General features: G+C 60.7%; 1 protein-coding gene across 2 annotated transcripts; it reads right to left on the bottom strand.

The window, feature by feature from the left end:
• Nucleotides 1-3,998: 3,998 nt before the first annotated feature.
• Nucleotides 3,999-20,015, bottom strand: MOB3A (MOB kinase activator 3A). 2 transcript variants are annotated; one of them, XM_045800122.2, is made up of 4 exons: nt 19,862-20,015; nt 9,905-10,450; nt 7,571-7,773; nt 3,999-5,194 (listed from the first exon to the last, which is right to left on the bottom strand). In XM_045800122.2, exons 2-4 carry the CDS (start codon nt 10,323-10,325, stop codon nt 5,165-5,167), a joined length of 654 nt encoding a protein of 217 aa, XP_045656078.1. In that variant the 5' UTR covers nt 10,326-10,450; nt 19,862-20,015; the 3' UTR covers nt 3,999-5,164. The 2 variants fall into 2 exon arrangements, with proteins under 2 accessions (XP_045656078.1, XP_045656079.1); XM_045800123.2 differs by lacking the exon at nt 19,862-20,015 and adding an exon at nt 15,786-15,938.
• Nucleotides 20,016-20,302: the final 287 nt, after the last annotated feature.

Genomic DNA, 20,302 nt, shown 5'->3' with positions numbered 1-20,302 from the left:
TTTCTCTCCAGAGGTTTCTTTTCTTTTTTTTTCTTTTTTTAGATTTTATTTATTTATTTATTTGACAGAGAGAGAGAGCCAGCGAGAGAGGGAACACAAGCAGGGGAAGTGGGAGAGGAAGAAGCAGGTTCCCGGCAGAGGAGCCCGACGTGGGGCTTGATCCTAGAACCCTGGGATCACGCCCTGAGCTGAAGGCAGATGCTTAACGACTGAGCCACCCAGGTGCCCCTCTTAGTAACATTTTTTTCCCTAGCTTGTTGTGCAAACAGCGTATAGAATTCCTAGAACACACACCATACGAACTAATCCACGGTTAGCGTGATCGCTAAGGCTTCCGGCCAGCGGTGGGCTGTCAGGAGTTAGGTTTTGGGGAAGTCGACAGTTACATGTGGGGATTCAATGTGTGGGGGTTCGCTGCCCCAAACCACCAGTGTGAATCAAGGGTCAGCTGCACTGTCTTACCTATGTTAATTTTGCAATTCCTGCTTTCTCGTGCTTTGCTTTGATAAAACTTTGCCTGACCTGCTTTGAACTGTTCTATGTGCGTCTCTCTTTTTTAATCACAGTGTTATTTGGATGGAAATCACACACCGTTAGGTTGGAGTGCGCAGCTCGGGGCTGTACGTTCAGAGCTGTGCAAGCAGCAGCACGGCCCTTGTTTGAAACGAAGGAAGTGTGAAGGCTTTGGTTTGACGCCTCTGTGAGGTTCTCGTGTTTTAACCCGAGAGTCAGCCTGTATCCCCACGTCAGGTGGGGGCCCGCTTTTTCTGTAAAAGCCTGGACTGGCTCTTTTCAGCTCTCTGGGGCTAGGGGTCTCTTTCTAGCTTCTCAGCTCTGCCACTGTGGTGAAAGAGAGCCCCAGATCCCAGGCAGATGAATGAGCAGAGCTGTGTGCCAATAAAGCTTTATTTACAAGCTCCATTTAGCCACCGATCCACGACCTGTGTGTTTAATTTCCGGGACCTAATCTTGTGTTATGCTTTAAAATAGTCATCCTTGGGGTGCCTGGGTGGCTCAGTCGGTTGAGCATCCGGCTCTTGACTTCAGCTCGGGTCATGACCTCAGGGTTGTGGGATCGAGCCCCGAGTCTGGCTCCGCGCTCAGCAGGGAGTCTGCTTGGGATTCTCCCTCTCCCTCTCCCCCTGCGCGTGCTCTCTCTCAAAAATAAATAAAACCTTCAAAAAACCCGTATTTTTGTAGTGCTTTATCTCACACCATACATGGAGATTAAACTCAAATTTATCTAGCGTTTAATATTAAAAAAAAAGGGGGGGGCGCTTGGGTGGTCAGTCGGTGAAGCATCTGCCTTTGGCTCAGGTCAGGATCTCAGATCCTGGGATCGAGCCCTGTGTCGGGCTCCCTGCTCAGTGGGGAGCCTGCTTCTCCCTCTGCCTCTCCCCTGCTTGTGTTTGCTCTCTCTCTGTGTCAAATAAATGGGTAAAATCTTTAAAAACTATATTAAAAAAAAAGAAGAAGAAAACTATATAGAGAAGGGGAAGAAAACAGTGGTGAATGTTTACATAAAGGCTTCCCCAGCCCAAGTTTGTAAGCTTGTCACCAAGCGTAGAAAACATCAAGGAAAAGAATGACCTAAAATGTGAAAGCTCCAAAACAGAAAAAAAAGTATGTTGAAATGATCATAAACAATGTTAAAGATAAACGAGAAACCAGGAGAAATTTGTGTAACATACGACAAATTATGTATAAAAAAGCTTTTATAAACAAGTATATTAGAAGGCGTATAAGCCCAATATGTATTTATAAACCAATAAGAAAAGACCACTTCCCAATGGAAAAATGGACGAAGGATATAAATTGACAATATAAATGGTCACGTGCACTGAGGATGTTTTCCTATCAAACTGGCACATGACACATGGTCTACCACCCAGCGCCGGGAGGGGGATGTGAGGAACTGGGATCCATGAAAGTGCTGACGGAAGAGTAAATTGGTGCCCCTTCCCTGCAGGGTACGCCACAACTCACCACAATGTCCCCCGATGTAACGCCCTCTGACACAGACACCAGCCCTGGCAATTTATCTACATCCATCATCAGGGATTTTGTAAAGACTTGACGAGAGGAGAATTTATTGTCACCGATAAGTACTGCCCACGACCAGGAGGGATGTGTCCCATGCTGGCCCCCCGCACGGTGCAGGACTCTGCCGGGAGACGCGTGTGCGCGCTTGTCCGCACCCCCTGGCCGCCCGCAGGGCCCACTGCCCCGCGTCAGGCCAGGCCTGCCCCACGTGCCGCCCCACGCTGCTTCTCCACCGGGGGGCCAAGAGGGAACCAGCAGCACGATCCTAGACTTAGCCGTCGGTTTTTATGAACCGGGGAGGATTGGAACCGTCCCCACCTCGACTTTGCTTCCGACCAGGGGTTGCTGAGAAGCAGCAAGGTCTGGGACCGCCGCTGACCAGGGCTCCTGTGACTGAGAAGCTGAGTGGTTCTCACTGTCCTCCGCGGCTCGTGGCTGCCATGCTGGTCAGCGTGGGTCTAGGGATCATGCCACCCCCAGGGGGAAATTTCCCCTAACGGGGGCTCCTGACCTCAGATGGCTCAGGAAGCCACTGCTGAGTTACAGGAGAGTAGCGCTTTCCCGGACGCCGAGGCTGCCTGCGGGGTCATGTCCACCGGAAGGACAGGAATCCACGCCACTGACATGACAGTCCCTCGTGTGTTGGCCGGGAGGCAGCTCGGCCAGCCGTCTTGTCCCAGCAGCTCTGCCGCTTCCCTCTCCCACCCCTCCCAGTCCGGCCAGATTTCCAGATGCCAACACCTGTCCCCCATCACCTCTCCCGGTTGGACAAGTTCTGGGGTGACCCGCCCTGTGAGGATGAGTGACTCTCTGGGCAGGAGGGCGGAGTCCCTTGGGAGCTGGCCTGACTCCGGGATTCCCAGTAACAGGGGAAGGGGTGCCAGGCGTTCTGTGGGCAAAACATTTCCTTCTAGCAGGGGTGTGAGCCTTCCGCGGCCGCTGCGACAGGTCACTCAGGGCTTACAACCACATGGAAGGACTCTCTGACAGTTCCCGGCTCAGAAGTCCTAAAACCCCAGCGTGGGCGGGGCTGGTCCCCTCCCGGGGCCCCAGCTCCTGCCTCTCCCTGGCCTGCGCCCCCCCCCCACACCACCAGCAGCGCGGGGTCTGCCTATCTCTGGGCCTCCCGCCCTCTGCCTCCCTCTCATGAGGACCTCGTGAGGACGCCGGGGCCCCCCCGGGAGCCCAGGGTCACCCCAACCTCCGGGGCCTTGACAGGGTCCCCTCTGCCCGTGAGGGGACGCGTCCCAGGTCCCGGGGGGGGGAGCAGGATGGGGACGTCTTTGGTTGACGTTACAAATCACAACAGCTCCCAAAATCTTAGCGGGTTCTGGAAATTTTTGTGGTGCATTTGCAAAGTCAGCGGGTAAAGGCAACAATGGTTTTGTGAGAAGGTCTTTCCAAATCACGTAATTGCAGGGAGGCGGCTCCCTTCACACGGAGACGGTGCGCCCTCTAGGGGCGAGCAGCTGGCCCCGGGCTCCAGCCCCGTCGGCTCCCATTCCACCCAGGACCCCAGCCTGGACCCTGATTTCCCCACAGAAGAAAGGGCTCTTGGGGTGCACGAATCAGGCGTCCGTGGCCAAAGCTGGCTGGCAGCGGCGCAGACGAGGGAACGCCTGTCCGGTGTCGCCCCCTGATCTATTCCACACAAGGGTCAACGTCTTCCGGCCCCTTCGCTGCAAAAAGGCAGAGTTAAAATCGTGTTCCGTGAAGGGTGGGGAAAAACTCTCAGACAAAACAGAAATGGGAGAGGGAGCACACGCCTGCCTCAGCGTCTCAGTCCTGACCTCCCCACCCAGCCGGACCCCACGGTACCCTAACCTCACTCTGTGCATTTGTTTAGCCATCTGGGGGCCCTTTGCCGGACCCTCAGCCCACGGGGACAAGGGCAGTGACATGGCCCAACACCAGGCCCTCAGGCCAGGGTAGCGGAAATGACAAGCAGCAGACGCGGGTACGAAGATGGCACAGTGTATTCTGATGGTCGTGTGGGAACAGCCAGCGGCAGGGAGGGTGGAGAGCAGTCGCTGCCACCTTCCCCGACCTGGCTGGCCTGTGGGAACAGCCCGCAGCCCTGGGGGACACAGTGGTTATGGTGCTTGGCCGAGGTTTCGCGTTTAAAGGGAGCTACATTCAGTCGGAAGGGGCCTCCTCGAGCTGGAGCCCGGGGCTTTCCAGAAGGACCGAGGCCAAGGTCACATTAATTGCACTTGTTCGGCGTTGGGGGACAGTGCTCCTCGCTCCTGCGAGCATCCCAGACACCCAGAGGTACCGGAGTCGGTGCGGTCCAGACTGGAAGGGCTGCCACGGAAAAGGCCACTGAGGACGCTGCGTGTGGGTGGGGTGGAGGCACAGGCAGAATGGGGCTCCTGTGGTCACTTTGGTGTGGCCCAGACGGGGCCCTGGCCACCCCTCCCAATGTCCACGGGAGACAGTGCTGGGATTTGGGTCCCGAAGCCACATGGGGCCACGCAAACACAGGGTTTCCACATAAAGTTGGCAGGCATCTGCAGAAAGGCTACCTCCAGCTAAATATTTGGCAAAATTCAGAAGATTCCAGCCCGGGAGAGGGGATCCGCGGGAGACTCACCCTGGGTTATGCATAGGGGAGAGGGGATACTTTTCCAAAGGGGGAGGCGGGCTCACAGGGAGAAAAATCCAATCTTCCACGATCCGGGAAGGGGCCCGGGAAAGCTGGGGAGCAGGGGCGGGGTCCCCGTCATGCGAGTTGTGAAGCAGGCTCGGGGCCACTGCGCGCCGACGATACGCGGTGGCTGGTCTGGGCGCCCACAGGGCAAATGCTAGCGGTTCACAGAGGGGGTTTTCCTGGGTGCTCAGCACACGGAGTTCACGCGCACACAGGTCCACGCACAGCCACGGAGTTCAAGCTCGACGCCTGCCAAGCAGACGGGCTCAGGGTGGCCGCGTGCAGACCCATGGCGGCGGCCGGCGGGATCAGGGAGGACTCCACCCCCGAGTTCAGTGCAGCCTCCACGGCACCGAGCTCGCTCACCGGCTGGGCTTTCTAAAAAGCCCAGGTCCATGTTCCGGAGATGTGGCCCTCAGGTGCGTGTGTCCCCCGGGGCACTGCCTCGGTGACTGCGGGGCCGAGGGGCTCTCAGTGGCACATCCGTGCAGTCATTTCTTTCTGTTAAGAACAAGCAGGATGTCAGATATGGACACAAGAGGGACGGAAACCACACGCAAATGGAAAAGCAGGGGATCCGGTCTCCAGGGGCCCGTGGGCCTCATTTAACGCCACAGCTTACGAACGGAACAGGTAGCAGCACGCTGTCGGCCCGGGGCGGCACGCTATTTCTGTGAAGGGCCAGAGAGGCAATGTCCAGGCACCGCCAGGGAGCGCGGCCCCAGCAACGCCTCGACGAACTGCCTGCGTGCCAATAAAACTTTATTCACAAAACCAGGCAGTCGGCCCGGTGCCACAGTGTACCGATTCATGCCTTCTATGCCAGACTGGACACTGCACGGAAACTTCTGGAAAGCAGCCTGGAAATAAAGACGAATACTATGATACACCCTTTAGACCCGGCGATGGCAGCCTCGGGAGTCTGTCCCAACAGATGAATGAAAAATGCAACAAAGCTAGGCAGGAAGGCATCCCGCCACGTTCTTCCAGACAGAGCCCGGAAGCCTCGGGCACAGGGCGGATCACCACCCCCTTCCTTTACGCACGGCCTGGGGACACCACGGGCTTAAGCACTTTATCCTCTGCCCAGCGCCAGAAAGAACTCTAAGCATTGGGCGTCTGGGTGGCTCAGTCAGTGAAGCGTCTGCCTTCATCTCAGGTCCTGATCTCAGGGTCCTGGGATCGAGCCCCACATGGGACTCCCTGCTCGGCGGGGAGCCTGCTTCCTCTGCCTGCTGCTCCCCCACTCGTGCCCTCTCGCTCTGACAAATAAATAAAATCTTTAGAAAAAGGGAAAGACCTCTAAGCATTGATGTGGGGAAAATGACAAAGGGATCAAGACACAAAGTTAAAAAAAAAGAAAAGCAAGCCGAGCACGAAACTGCAGGTTTCAATTTTCAGTACTCTGTAAACGATACGCGCGGGGGACCGTCACGTAAGAGTAGCCATGGTGAGGCGAACAATCCAGCAGCATTCACATTCACAACGGCACGCACCCTTCATCTACCCAGTTCCAGAATGTTCCATCAGCTCGGAGGAAAACCTCCTCCCCATTAGGCACGCCTGCTGTAACTTCAACTCTGGAGAAGTCCACTGACAGGCAGGGCCCACAAGAGCACAGAGAACTGGGAAAGGCTGTGTGAAGAGGGTTCAGCCACGGCTGAAAGCCGGACAAGAACAGAGTTCAGAGACCTGAATCAATGGAGAAATCCACCAAAAAAGAAAAAAAAAAAAGCCCACACGGAGTCCTGGGGCTGCGCAAGGGAAGCCGTGGGGGCCCCGGAGTGACATCTCAGTCCCCCAGCAGCCGACCCGCAAGCCCAGGGCCCACTGGTCCCTGGAACATTCTAGCATTTCCACGCTTGGGGAGATGGCCCCACCCCCTGGAATGGCCCTGGGGGGCTCTGAGTACCGGCTTCACCTGGGACCTCTTGGGGGGGATGTCCTCCCTGCTTGGGACCAATGGTGGCAGCTGGTAGGTACCTGGAGAGCAGCCACTTGCCGCCCTCGGACCTCCCAGGTCTCACTAAAAGCCACAGCAGTTTGGGAAAGCGGTGGGGGAGAGGCCTCAGGGAGCCACTCTTGCTGCCTGAACTGTCCCGTCTCTAGGCTGGGGTCGACCCAGATCTAGCTGCCAAGTCCACAGCCAGAGGGTGGGTTCGAGGGTGCCGCAGGCTGGGAAGGGGACTGGGGAGTGCCTGCCACACTGGGCTGATGGAATGTTCTGGAACTAGAAGTGATGATGATGGTTGTAGCACCTTGTGAATGTATTAAATGCCACTGAATTACTCAGCTCACAACGGATAATTTTAACTTCTGTGAATTTTGTCTCAATTAGAAATAAATTGTTGCCTGCTCTCCAGCCAGGCAGTGAGGACATGGGCAGGGCAGATGGGGATGCCCGGGACCAGCCGTTGGGCTGTGGCTGTTTATGGCACTAGAGACCCCCCGGTGTCTCCCACAGGGAAAGGGGGGCAGCCGCAGGAGGGAGCGGCTGTTTCCAGGCCCCTCCCGGGATGGCTCTAGGCTGCACGACAGGGGTGACCTCCCTGGGGGGCCCCGAGGGCACGGCAGCCCCAGGATTCAGGGCCTCTGTCTCTCGTGGGGACAGGACGGTCATGTGGGCCGCCGCATCCCCACCATGCCTGCCAGCGGGGGCAGCGAGCAAAAGGAACCAAAAACCACCCCAGTGGGTGGGTCCCACGTGCTGGGAATCCAAGTGGCCCCCTCCGTCTGTGGCCACGCCCAGGGTCGCCGTGTCACAAATTTGGGCCCAACCCGAGGAACGTGCCTTGGCTCACTCTGCCTACTACCGGCCGCGGAGCTGCCCACCAAGGGGGGCGTCTGCCCGGGACTGAGTGCCCCTCCCCTGCTCACCAGCGGCTCCAGCTCTTTGGTGTCGATGAGGCCGAACTCCTTGACGAAGTAGTAGAAGTGCTTGTAACAGGTGTTGACGTGCGCCTCCGAGCCCATCTGCGCGATGCGGTCGAAGTGGTGGATGTAGACGTGCACGAACACGCGGAACAGCCGCGACAGGATCTTCTTCACCACCTGCAGGAAGTTCTTGGGGAACGGCGTGCCTGCACACAGGGCGGGGGCTCAGACAGGCTGGGTGCGCCACCGGCCCGCGGCCCACTCGGACTCCGGGACGCCCTCCCGCCGTGAGCCAGGGCCGCGGTCACAGGGAGACACGCAGGGACGTGCCGGCCACGCGCTCGCCCTCGGCCGGGTGCCCGGTCAGAGCGGGGCGCGCTCCCTCTCCTTCCCACCAGGGTCCGCGGCCGAGGGTCCGCGAGCCCCCCCTCGGGTTCTGGGCCGTGGGCGTGTGGGTATGTCTACTTAGCTTGTTTTTCTTAATAAAACGGAACAACCCATAAAAATGTGTTTTTGACATCTGACATCTTTCACTTGGTGTATTTCTCTCCACCTCGCGTGCGTCTTTAAAACGTCATGTACGTTCGGGCGTCGACGCAACTTAATTGGGTGCGGGCGCACGCGGTAAATCCTACTGTGGAGTTTAATACTTTCTTCTCCATTTCTCTTGATTGTGGTGAAATGTCCCTACGGGGGTCCCCACGCCAGCCGCTCGGGCGCAGTTCGCGTGTTAGGTGCCCCCGCGTGCTCCCTTCTGCCCCCCACACGTTCACGTGTCTTCGTCCCACAGCACAGACGGGACACGGCCCGCACCAGCAGGTGGGTGCTGGGACCGGAAAGAACACATCGACCCCATCCTTGACATGAGGGGCTCGCGGGCTAACAGCCCGTGGGGAGCCCACAGGGAGATGCCGCGGTGCGCCAGGCGCTTGCTGCCACAGATGGACGGCAGTTGGCTCGTTGGGGCGCGCCGAGGCAGGTAACACTGCCCAAGTCGGGCCAGCCCCCCCCCCCCCGCCCCGCCCAGCGGAGCCCACGAAACTGCTCTCCCCAGGGGAAGGCCTGACGGGTGCGGAGCCGAGGGCAAGCGGGAAAGAAAAGGCTCTCCGTGAGCTGCGCGTGGCAGCTCCAGCCTGACCCTGTGCCTTCCCGGGTGCCGCCCCGCCCCCTCCCCAGTATCTGGGCCCAAGCGGCCTGTCAGTCCAGGAGAACAATGGCACTTGTATTCAGTTGGCGCTGAGCATCTGTGAATGCTGAGCAGGGCCCAGTGCCTGGGCCGCTAACCCCGTGGAAGCTTTGTTCAGCATCACTGAGATCTCTGAGTTTCCCTGTCACTCGACTCGGCAGAGATGAACCCCAACGGTCATCCACAAACCCACATCTGTGGGTACCCGAGGAGCGGCTGCTGTCCTTGCAGAGCCCTGAAGACTACGTGGTAGGACGGTGCCCTTGAGGGGGTGGGAATCCCCTATGCACTTGGGTCCTCAATAGTGGATAAAGGGCTATAAGGTCAGAAAGAGGGTCCAGCCCCGGCAAGCAGGGAAGGGAAGATGGAATGCCTGGCTCAGCTCTGAGCCTCCACGGCCCCCTCTGCGCCTGGCTCCTGGGCTGGCAGTCACCAAAGGCAATCCTGGGTGAAGGGGGAGCCTGGCTGGGACGGGCTCAGAAGCAGACTCTCTCAGGACTTCGCTGCACGCGCTCGCAACGATACGCTCACCCAGGGTGTGCCTGGCCCACCGCCTGCTTTTATAAATAAAGTTTAACTGGGGCACAGAACCACCTGTTTGTTTATAAACTGCTTCCGGTGGCTCTCGGTCTACGACGCAGACCTGAGTGTCGAGACACAGACTGTCTGGCCTGCGAAGCCGGAGAGATCGACCATCTGGTCCCCATGAGAAGCGTGCCCGCTGCTGGTCTCACATTAAGAGCACAGGCAGGTGGCTTGAGGCCTAAGCGGGTGCACAGGTGAGAGCAGAACCAACACGGGAGCCGGCATAAAACGTGGAGCCGTCCTCTCTTGGCTCAGCCACACATCTGACCCTGAGGGCGCCCGGCCACGGTTCTCAGAAGCACCACGGACAGGAAGCAGAGGGACACGGTTGTCTGTGGGAAGCACGTCATTCTGGCTACCTGGCTGGGGTCCTGAAACAGGGCTGGCAGGTATGGCCCAGGCCCGGCTGGCCCCCCCGTGAGCGTGCGGGAGAGGCCTGGGGTGCTAAGGGCCTGAAGAACGAGGCCTACGTGTGAATGTGAATTCCACCTCGATGGAAGAGCGAGGGGAGCCTGGCCTGCCCTTCCTGGTGCCCACTCGGCCCCGGCCCGGCCCCCCCGACTCACCGACGTGCGTGGGGAAGAGCTCCTCGTTGTTGATCTGCACCTCGATCCAGTCCATGAGCAGGTCCATGTAGCGGGGGGCCGACAGCGCCGTGGGCTTGCGGAACTGGTGCTCGTCCTGCCAGCGGTACTCGTACTTGGGGCCGCCCGACATGACCGGGCAGGACTGCTCCGTGCAGCCGTCGCCGATGGTGCCGTAGATGAGGTTGACGCGGTTGAAGAAGTCCACCACGTGCACGGCCACCCAGTCGCTGAGCTCCTCGCCAGGGGGCAGCTGCACGGCCAGCTTCAGGTCCAGCCCCGCGTTTAGCGACGCCTGTGCCTTCTTGTGCAGCTCGAACCGCTGGGTGCCCGGCTCGAACTTGCGCTTGGGGCGGAAGGTCTTGTCCTTGTTGAACACCTGCTTCAGGAAGGGGTTGGACATCTCGGCCCCCCGCCTGGTCTGCGCGCCCCCTGGGGACACCTCTGCAGGCGGCTCGGGCAGGACGTTCCCGTCAGGCACCGCGGCGGCGACGGCAGGTTCGCTGGGCCCCAGGCCTTCCCCGAGACCTGCGATACAGAAAGGGGAGGAACTGTTGGCTGTTTCTGGAAGCCCCGCTCTGGGAGCACCAGGGGCTGGACCGGGAGACTCCCGGGACTCGCGGTTGTCAGTTTCACCAAAAGGCACCAGTTTCTCCGTGGACAAAATGGTCCATGGTGCGTCCCAACTGCCTCAGAGCAGAAGACGCAGCGACAGCTCCTGACCAGGCGGAGTGGTGGCACCTCCCCCGTGCCCGGAGGCTTCCTTGTACAGCGGGAGCGAGAGTGGAAATTCGCACAGAGGCTAAGGGGGACCGCGGCGCGTTAGTGGTGGCCCCCGTGAAGAGACGCCCACATCCCTGGGACCTGCAAACCGGACCTCATTTGGAGGGAGGTTCTTTGCAGAGCTGATCATGGATCTTGGGCTGCGCTCCTCCTGGATCATCCAGGTGAGCCTGGTGCGGGAGAAGGCGGCACGAGGGTGGAGGCAGCCTGGGAGGGGGGGGAGGGGGGCGGTGCCAAGGACGGCCAGCACTGGCAGAGCCAGACGAGAGCCCAGAGTGCTGTCCCCACGGCCTCTGCGGGAGCCAGCCCTGCCCACACCCTGGCTGGGGCGCTGGCCTCCAGAGCTGGGAAAGGATAATTTCTGTGTTTTTGCATTGCACCCAAATCTTCTCATTGCATGGGGGCCCATCCTAATCCAGGGCCCTGATCTCGCCCCCTGAGGATGTGTGCAAAGACCCCATTCCCGATGGGCGGACGTGACACTCCCCACCACAGTGCCGTCTCAGAGGCCTGGATGAGTCTGTCTGGGTCCCGCCTGTCCAACACGGGACCATGACGGACGCCCGCTGGTTCCTCCGGGACGAGGCCCTGCCGCGACAGCCCACCTCCCCTTGTCCCTCCACCAGCTTTCTTTCTGCGCTCAGCGTCCTCCTCTGTTACGTGGATGGCACGGGCCCCACGTCCGAGAGTGTGCGAGGATGCGATCAGGCGTGTGAAGGCGGCGGCCGGCTCATACTGGGGACGTGGTCACCATGCTGTGTCCGGGGCCACCCGACACTCTCCGGGCAGCGTGGGCCAGGCTGGGACGGGGGGGGGTGGTGGCTGGGACAGGGGAGGCCGGGCGCCTGAGGGGCCGGCGGGGTGGGGCCCTTGGGAGTTCACCGGGCAGAAGGCGCAGAAGGGGAAGTGCGTGGAGAACAGGGAAGCAGGAGGACTCGCTGCTGGCCCCACCCCACACTGAACACCCCGTGCCCAAGTAACCAGCCACGTTACAGTAAACGCCCGCCCGCTTTCTCTCTGCTTAAATTGTGGGGGTTCACTTCTCTGACTCGGGGCTGGCTGGCTGTCAAGCAGCCTGCCCCTCCGGACCCGCATGTTGCTGCAGCCAAATACCACAGACCTAGGGCTCTTGAGAGACCAATTCCAGAAAGTTCTGGAGGCTCCACATCTGGAACGGGACTCGTGGGGCTCCTGCCTCTCCTGGCTTCTAGGGCCCCCCTGCACCCTCTGACCTCTGCTTCCCTCATCACACCTGCTTCCATGGGGATGCCCCTCACCCCCAGAACCCAGGGCGGCCCCCACAGAGAGCGCCTGGCCCGATGTCGACACTGCCCAGGACGGCGGAGACAAAGGGAAGAGCTTTTGAGCACAGGTGCTGCCGCGGGTCCCAGTCCAGGCGACTGCAGGCCCAGACTCCCGTGGGGCCGAGCAGGCCTACGCAGTGTCCCTGGGACGAAGAAGACAGGCTGCCAGCGGGAGCGCCCTGGCTGCCAGCAAACATGCAGTCAGCTTCGTCACGACTCCTGCAGGTGTGGCCCCCGACAAGACACCCCGAGAGCCGGCGTCCCTCCCGCGGGGGCCACGTGGGAAGCAGCGGCAGTGTGCCGTGCTCCCTCACCTACTCAGTTGGGACTCTGAGGCCAAAGGCCAGGCTGCCTCCCTGAGCCGGTGATGGCATACCAGATGCCACGTGTAAGGTGCCAGCGGCCTAAACCAGCGTTGGGGCGGGGGTGACTCTGCCCCCGCAGCTGGAGTTGTGCAGACTCGCGGAGCGCTCGGAGTGGAGGGACGGCGGCACTTGCACAGAGCCTCGAGAGCTGGTCCTCCTGGGGTCACCGAGCGGTGTGGGGGCTGAACGGGAGGCGGCAACAGAGATGGAGCGACCCCACCTCCCCCCTTCCTGCCCACGGCTGCCCAACCTGGCCTCAGTGTGTCCCTGAGGCCCCCCCACTCCCAGGGCTCAGACGGCACCCCATTAATGTGCCCTGGTACGGGGAAAGGATGTGGTAGGGAGAATAAAGGCCCAGAGACGTTCCCGTCCTGGTCCCTGAGACCTGCAGACATGTCCCCTCACATGGCAGAAGGGACCTTGTCAAGGCCCCAAGGTGGGGGCGACCCTGGGCTCCCGGGGGGCCCAGCGTCCTCACGAGGTCCTCATGAGAGGGAGGCAGAGGGCGGGAGTCCCAGAGACGGGCAGACCTGGCAATGCCGGCGGTGAGGATGGAGGGGGGCTGTGGGGCAGGAAGAGGCAGGAGCTGGGCCTCCCTGGGGCCCTGGGGGAGCTAGCCGTGCCTGAGCCATTTTGAACATGTGACCTCCGGAACCGTGAGGTGACAGATCAGTGCTGCTTTAGGCCACGACATCTGTGGTCACTTGTTACAGCAGCCCCAGGACAGTCCGAGAAGCCAAGAGCCACAGGCAAAGCACGGCACCCTAACGAGCGCTGGCTAGACGAGCGAGCTGCTAACGACGTCAGCCGGGCCCTGGTTCCAAGGGGCCCGGGGCCTCTCCTTCTCTGCACTGACCGGGGAAGCCTGAACATCTTCCCGGCCCAGCTGAGCAGTGAGGGTGTGAGCAGGGCCGCTCGGGGCAGCACACGCTGCCGAGCACCGAGCGTGAGCCTCAGGGACGGAAGAGCTGACCAGATACAACGCGGCCAGCGGGACGGGGGGAAGCCCGTGAGAAGGGGAGGGAACCGCCGCTCCCCACGAGAACTGCTGTCACCACGAAGGACAATCACCGGTGCCCGTGAAGACACGCAGAAATCGGAACCCTCGTGCGTGGCTGGTGGGAGCCTGAGACGGGGCAGCCGCTGGGGAAAACGGCCCAGCAGTTAGACGGGGCCACCTCCCAGGTCAACCCCCAAGACAAGTGGCAACACATGTCCACACAGAAACATACACACACGTCCGCAGCAACACGAGTCGTGATACCACCGAAGGGTGGAAACGACCCAAACGTCCATCAAGAGCTGACACATGAACACGATGTGTCCACCGCACACGGGCACGTCCCTCGGCCGCGAGCAGTAGCGAGGTGCCCACTCGCGCTGCCCCGGGGATGGACCCGAGACCCCAACGCTCAGGGAGGGAACCAGACACAGACAGCCCCATGGCGTGTGAATCCACGTGTGTGACACGTCCAGAACAGGCTCCTCCACGGACGGGAAGGGGCTCGTGGGGGCCGGGGGCTGGGGAGGGGACTGCTGATGGGGACGGCGTTCCCGTGGGGTGATGGGATGCCGTGGAAGCAGACTGCAGACCCATGAGCGCACTGAGAACGCGGAACTGCGCGTTGTCGGTGAGGGGGTGCACGGACCGTGGATCCTCTCTAATAAAGCTGCGACTTCAGATGGTGCGGGAAAGAGGCACGAGAAGAGCCTCAGTCCGGCACCTGCAGGAACCGAAGTCACCACCCTCGGTCACACTGAAGCCGGCACCAGCTGCAAGCCGGGTTTGCTCCAGAGGAGCTCACAGGGCGGGGGGCGCAGGAGACCACTCGTCAGAAGGAATGACATCCCTGTGTGGGCTGGCCGGCTCTGAAGCAAGAGGGACACGGGCCGTGAACACAGCACAAGTGCTTTCACTTCCTTCCCCACAGCTGGCTCTGGCTGCCATCACTTCCTGTGGCTGTGTGGGCTCCCGGCCGGCCACGTCCCGGTCGCCCTCCCAGGACGTGGCAGCTGCACCAAACAGAAGGGAAAACGGACCCAGGCTGGGTCTGCCCCTGGGCCCTGCTAGCATCGGGGTGTCCCGGGCGCTGTGGGGGGCTGAGCAGCACCCCCAGTCGGGAGGACCACAGGCGTCCCCAGACACTGCCCAGTTCCCCTGGGGGCAGGGTCCCCTTGGCCGAGACCCTGCGTTAGAAGACACTGATGCAGTGCTACGCGGTTAATGACTAGTTAAGTCACTGGGAGAGGGAGCAGCCGGAGCTTGAACCCTGGGCTGTGTGGCTGAAGCCCCATCCTTTCTGCCAGGCCACGCCCCTCCACGGCAAACCAGCTGTCCACGACGCAGGCGTCCCTCGGTCTCACCCCACAGCCAGTGCCAGGTACCGCATCCCTGCACCCCTGCACAGAACCGATGTGGGTGCTTTCCAGGTCCCAGGCCCGGGCAGCCGACCCTCCTGGTCTCGGTGGGTGGGCACAGCCCCGGGCACCCAGGGCCCGGATGGTGGGAAGGTGGCGCCTCAGAGCACAGGGCACAGCCACGCTCACCCCCCGCACCAGGGCCCCTCCGCGCTGTGGGCGGGTGCGCTGGACAGGCCGGTGGGACCCCCGGGGCCCCACCTGTGACCGGTGAGGCCCAAGCAGCCTGCCTACCCGCCCCGGTGGTGAATCTGAGGACGTGGCCCCGTCAGGCCGCGCCGGGTGCAGGTCAAGGGGCAGCAACCCCCTGCGCCCCTGGTGCCTGACGGCCGTGCTGCAATGCTTCCTCATTCACGGTCTTACTTCACCTGCAAACACCCTTCCGCTTGAGACGACGAGGTGGGGGTGCATCCCTTGTCCGGCCAGATGGGGGCACCGCGGCTCCCGCAGGGCATCGCCTGGTTTCCGGGCTCCTCATGTACCCCGCAGCGAAGCTGCACCTGGACAGCCATCCCAGGACAGGGGAAAATGCTCCCCGCCAGTGCCCCATTGTTGCCTTTGATCTGGGGGCCTCTCGGGGGTGACTCTGGGAGCTTAGCCGTCACCACGTCACCTGGGGACCCGGGACCCGCACAGACAGAAGGGGGCCGTGTGACATGGGCACGACAGGGTCTGCCCGCCTGCCTCCTTGCCAGGGACGAGACGCGCACCAGGGCAGTTCTGGAAGATGGGGCAGGGCCCGGGGGCGGGGGGACTCTAAGCGCTCCTGCCTGCTCTGTCTCTTCTCAGAATGTGTGAGGATTTTTTTAAGCGGCAGCAATGATTTTCTAAAAAACTTCCCTGATGAGCAGAATTCCCCTCAGAAGCAAAGGGCTTTCTATGGGAAACACACGCGCCCCATGGCCGCGGGGTGGCCGGCCACCTCAACGTGCCTTTGTCCTGAGAAGCACTGGAGGAGGTGACCCCCCATCGCCACCCCCCAGCCCCGGTTACCGGCTCTTCCCAGACACGTCCGAGGACGGCGCCAGGGAAGGTGGGACAGGCTTCTTGGGCTCAGTGCTAAGGGCTCTGCTGGCGGCCCAGGCTCTTCCCTCAGACGAGATGTGGGTGGTGCTTAGAAACTTCTAGACTGATGAAGGTAAGATGACAAAATTCCCCAGCCCCAACACACACTCTCCTCCCCCTTTCTTCTTCTGAAAACCAAACAAAACACAGTTCCTCCAAGCAGCCGCCTTGCATGACCCTCCCGGGGAGGTACGGCGCGGCCCCTGCCACTTCCTTCCGGTGCCTCCGCATCCTGCCTGGGCTGTGGCCGCGCCCCCACGATGGGGACACTGCCCTGGAGCCGGGGGGTCTAGACGGACAGGCCCCAATCGCAGAGGTCAGCCCGCGTGTCCTAGATCAGCACGCAGACCCAGGCTCCCGGCCGGGCAGCTGAGTGTTTGGCTGGAAGATGCTCGAAGCCCAGGATCAGTCCTATCCAGGAAGGCCGCACCCCAGAGCTGTCTTCCACCATCTGAACGTTGACGTTTAAAAATCATCACTGCACCCTAGGTGGGAAGCCGCCCGCCATCCTACGGGGTGCACACGGAGGTGGCTCCAGCCTCCCCTACCACGGGCAGCGGCGTTCTGTTGGCATTTGGCCCTCATGTCTTTGCTTCTGGGGTGAAGTTCCCCAATTTGTTCTGTAGGAAGGCAGGAAGTGGTTTGCTGAGACCACACCAGGCCAGGTGCTATCAAGGGGTTCTGCATACTCTAGCCCTCCTATAATCCTTTTACTTTACAATCGATTGTAACGTAATTCATGTATTGTAAATAACTTTTAAAGTATACAATTCAATGATTTTTAATAAAATCACAGAGTAGTGCAACCATCACAATTCTAGAACATTCTCACCACTTCAAAAGAAACCCTATACCTATCAGCTCACTCCCCATCCCTCTGTTATGGGTTGAATCGTGTCCCCCAAAACACACCAGTGGCACCTGTGAATGGGGCTTCTTTGGAAATAGGGTCTTTGCAGTTATAAAGATGAGGTCACACTGGATAGGGTGGCCCCAAGTCCAATGACAAGCATCTTTATAAGAACGGGGAAATCCAGACACACACACGGAGAAGTGGGCCATGCGACCACGGCAGCAGAGAGTGGGTGACAGGTCTACAAGCCGAGGGCGCCTAGGATTGCCTGGGACCCAGAAGCCGGGAGAGCGTACAGCAAATAGGAGGGAGGCCTGGATGCGAGCCCAGGTGTCCCGTGCCTCCCGCCGGTGCGGCACCAGCACGGAGGGGGTGCTGGGGGCACACGGGCCGAGCGGACTCTGTGGCTCCCCCCGCGCCTCCTCCTCCACGGGGGCAAATACAGAAATACTGTTTGACAAAACCGTGCCACCTGGGAGACAGAAAGCAGAGCGTGAAAGCCAGCGAGCCGGCAGGGAGGCCAGGGTCGGCTTGGGACCGCGCCTCTTCGAGGGCTGGGCCGGCTGGTCTGGAGGCCCGCAGGTCAGGAAGGGCAGGGCACGAGACGCAGAGCCCCTCACCCCCTGGTCTGAAGCAGACAGCGCACCCACAGCAGCCCAGACCCGCCCACTCTCTCCAGGGTGCTGTGCCCAGCGCCCAGCTCCGCCGGGGGTCTCCCCCGGGCCGCTCTGCCCCCGGAGCTGCTGGGCCACGTCTGGGGACCCTTGGGGTGCTCCTGGCATGGCACGCACGGGGCCAGGAACGCTGCTCAGCCCCCACAGCGCCCGGGCGCCCCCGCACACAGTGACCCCATCACAGATGTCTTATTTTGGACTCAGGAGACGCAGAAGCACCTGGCTCCTTCCAGAACGTGGTTGCTGAAGTTGGATTTGCCTTTTCTGCTTAAGCAATCTGAGCCTCGAAATTCTAGGAAATCAGGAGCAGGGCTCTGAAACTTCCCTGAGTAAAAGCCCAAGCTCTGAGCCAGCTGCTCGGGGAATTTTTGCTAAAGCTCCATTTTATGAAGCGCTGGAGAAGGGAGAACAGCTCCCGGAAACATGATTAATGGCTGACTTGTCACCAAGCTGCCTTGGCTTGGGAGCCTTTGTACGTACGAAACAAACGGACTGAAAATTGTTTAGGAAAAAAAGTTCAGGAACTGAATTAGCATTTCTGAGAACTCCCTGAGGAAGTAAAATAACTACTTTTGCTTCTGCTGAAAGAGAGAGAGCGCGCGGAGGGAGGTGTACCTAGAATTCAGCTCGCCAGTTCCTCGGGGCGCCTGGTACACAAACACTGCGCCCCTCAGCTTTCTGAGGGATCTGAAGATGATAAAGACATGCTCGCCCTGTAGGGAAGTTCGAATAAGACCACCGAGCCAGGCAGACACGGAGGACGCTCAGCGGCACGTCCCTAAGTGAGGGCGGCCGGCCTGAGAAGGCCACACACCCCGTGGTTCCAAGTCTAGGACGTTCTGGAAAAGGCAAAACGGCGGAGGCAGTAAAAGGGTCTGCGGTGGCCGGGGTGGGGGAGGCTGATGGGGCCGAGCACGGAGGGTCGGTAGGGCCGGGAACGACTCGGTGCCACGCTGTGATGGTGGGTCAGGGTCCGTGACGTTCGTCCAAACCCACAGGGCGTGCGGCACCGACTGAGCCCCGGTGTCACCTGCGGCCTATTGCTAATAATTTTGCAGTGTCGGTGTGTCAGCTGTCACAAAGATCGGACTCTGGAGGGGATGTTGCTAATGGGGGAGGCTGTGCATTTACGGGGAGAGGGTGTCTGGGGGAACTCCATCTTCCACTCTGTTTTGCTGTGAAACTAAAATTGCTCTTACAAATAAGCTCAATTTAAAAAAATTATAACCAATACTAATTCAATTACAATACACCAAGGATTTGGGTAAAACCTTGAGTAGCTTACCCTATTTAACAACTAACTAAAGCCACAGAAAACAATGAATCCTGTGAAAGCAGGAGCTGGACATACATTTGTGGAAAGAATGTCACAGAAAACACTAGGAATATAATATGCGCCATGGGCAAAATTTAAAATTTTCCAGTAGCTTTGCTAAAATGTGAAAAAGTGCAAAGAAACACGTAAAGTTACTATTAATACTATATCATATTTTACCCAGAAACACCAAAATAGCATTTCAACACCTAAGCGGACATAGAAAATACTCCGGACATTCTGCCTTTTTTTTTTTTTTTTTTGTAAACGCGCTCTGTGTCTGGGACTTGGTGTGTGTGCGGCGCCTGCAGCGCACCCCAGTTTGGACGAGGCCGTTTTAAGGGCTCTAGCCACACAGTGGCACCTGCTGGCTCAGCTCTGCAGGGGTGAGCGAGAGGAGAAGCCGCGTTCAGGAGCTGGGGGGAAGCAGGGTGTTGCAGGAGGTGGGTACCTGCAGGGGGAGCGGAGAGGCCCGCAGGACATGCACTTGGTTCAGGGCGCTCTGAGAGCAGACCCGACAGGTGGGCACAAACACTCGGGGGCACCGTCCGTCCTCAGCATGTCAACTGGGGACTTCGGGGGAGGCTGCAGCCCGCGGCCCTTCTGCTGGCCAGGGGTGCGAACTTTGCCATCACTCCAGGATGAGCCTGTAAATGGGCTAACAAGAGCCCCCAGACTTTATGTGCGGTGGAGGCAGGAAGAAGGAAGCATCTGGCTGGGGCCATGCGTGGTAGAGTCAAGTACAAAACCAGAAAGCAAGTGTGCATCAGACCTCTCCGCATCCGCCCCTCCCGAGAAATCCGGCCTCCCCGCCGCCCGCGTTCGCCCCTCCTGAGGGACCTGGCCTCCCCGCCGCCTGCGTTCGCCCCTCCCGAGAAATCCGGCTTCCCCGCCACCCGCGTTCGCCCCTCCCGAGGGACCTGGCCTCCCCGCCGCCTGCGTTCGCCCCTCCTGAAAGATTGGCGCTCCCCGCCGCCCGCGTTCGCTCCTCCGGAAGGATCCGGCCTCCCCGCCGCCCGCGTTCGCCCCTCCCGAGGGACCTGGCCTCCCCGCCGCCCGCGTTCGCCCCTCCTGAAAGATTGGCGCTCCCTGCCGCCCGCGTTCGCCCCTCCCGAGAACTCCGGCCTCCCCGCCGCCCGCGTTCGCCCCTCGGAGGACCCACCTGCGGGCTCACGCCCAACCGGCCGGGCGGCGCTCGCGGCTGTCCGGCGTCCGGCGTCCTCCGCCTCGTCCCCTCCGCCGCCGTGGAGCCACAGCGCGCACCACCCGCCTCGCCGCCCCGCCACCCCGCCCAGACAGATGTACTTCCGCTACCGGCCTGGGCCTCCCCGGAAGCGGAGCCGAAGGGGGGGAGAGGACTAGAACCAGGGGGGCGCTCCCCGCCGCCGCGCTGTCTGTTGCCTGGCAACCGGAAACGGGCCGGGACGCCATTGGTTGGTGCCGGTGGCTCCAGGCCTACGGGCGGAGCTTGCGCAGTGCCGGGAAAGCGGGGCGGGTCCTCCGGCCTGGGCCAGCCCGGAGGGAGGAGCTTGCGCCTGCCTTGGGCGCAGGCGTGGGGCGCGGCCTGGGGGCGGGGCCGAAGCCTCCCCTGGGAGGGGCGGCT

The sequence above is a fragment of the Ursus americanus genome, chromosome 14 (genome assembly GCF_024610735.1).
Source record: "Ursus americanus isolate L20-20 chromosome 14, mUrsAme1.1.p, whole genome shotgun sequence".
In the NCBI taxonomy this organism is placed as follows: Eukaryota; Metazoa; Chordata; class Mammalia; order Carnivora; family Ursidae; genus Ursus; species Ursus americanus.
The sequence above is the reverse complement of the archived record's forward strand: the minus strand, read 5'-3'. Positions and strand labels throughout refer to the sequence as shown.

Excerpts from the sequence above, each read along its gene's own strand:
- MOB3A (XM_045800122.2), bottom strand. The coding sequence starts at position 10,325 with ATGTCCAACCCCTTCCTGAAGCAGGTGTTCAACAAGGACAAGACCTTC. Across the intron at positions 7,774-9,904 it reads GCTCTTCCCCACGCACGTCG|GCACGCCGTTCCCCAAGAAC; the intron begins GTGAGTCGGGGG and ends CCCTGTGTGCAG. Across the intron at positions 5,195-7,570 it reads CCAAAGAGCTGGAGCCGCTG|AAAGAAATGACTGCACGGAT; the intron begins GTGAGCAGGGGA and ends TGTTCTTAACAG.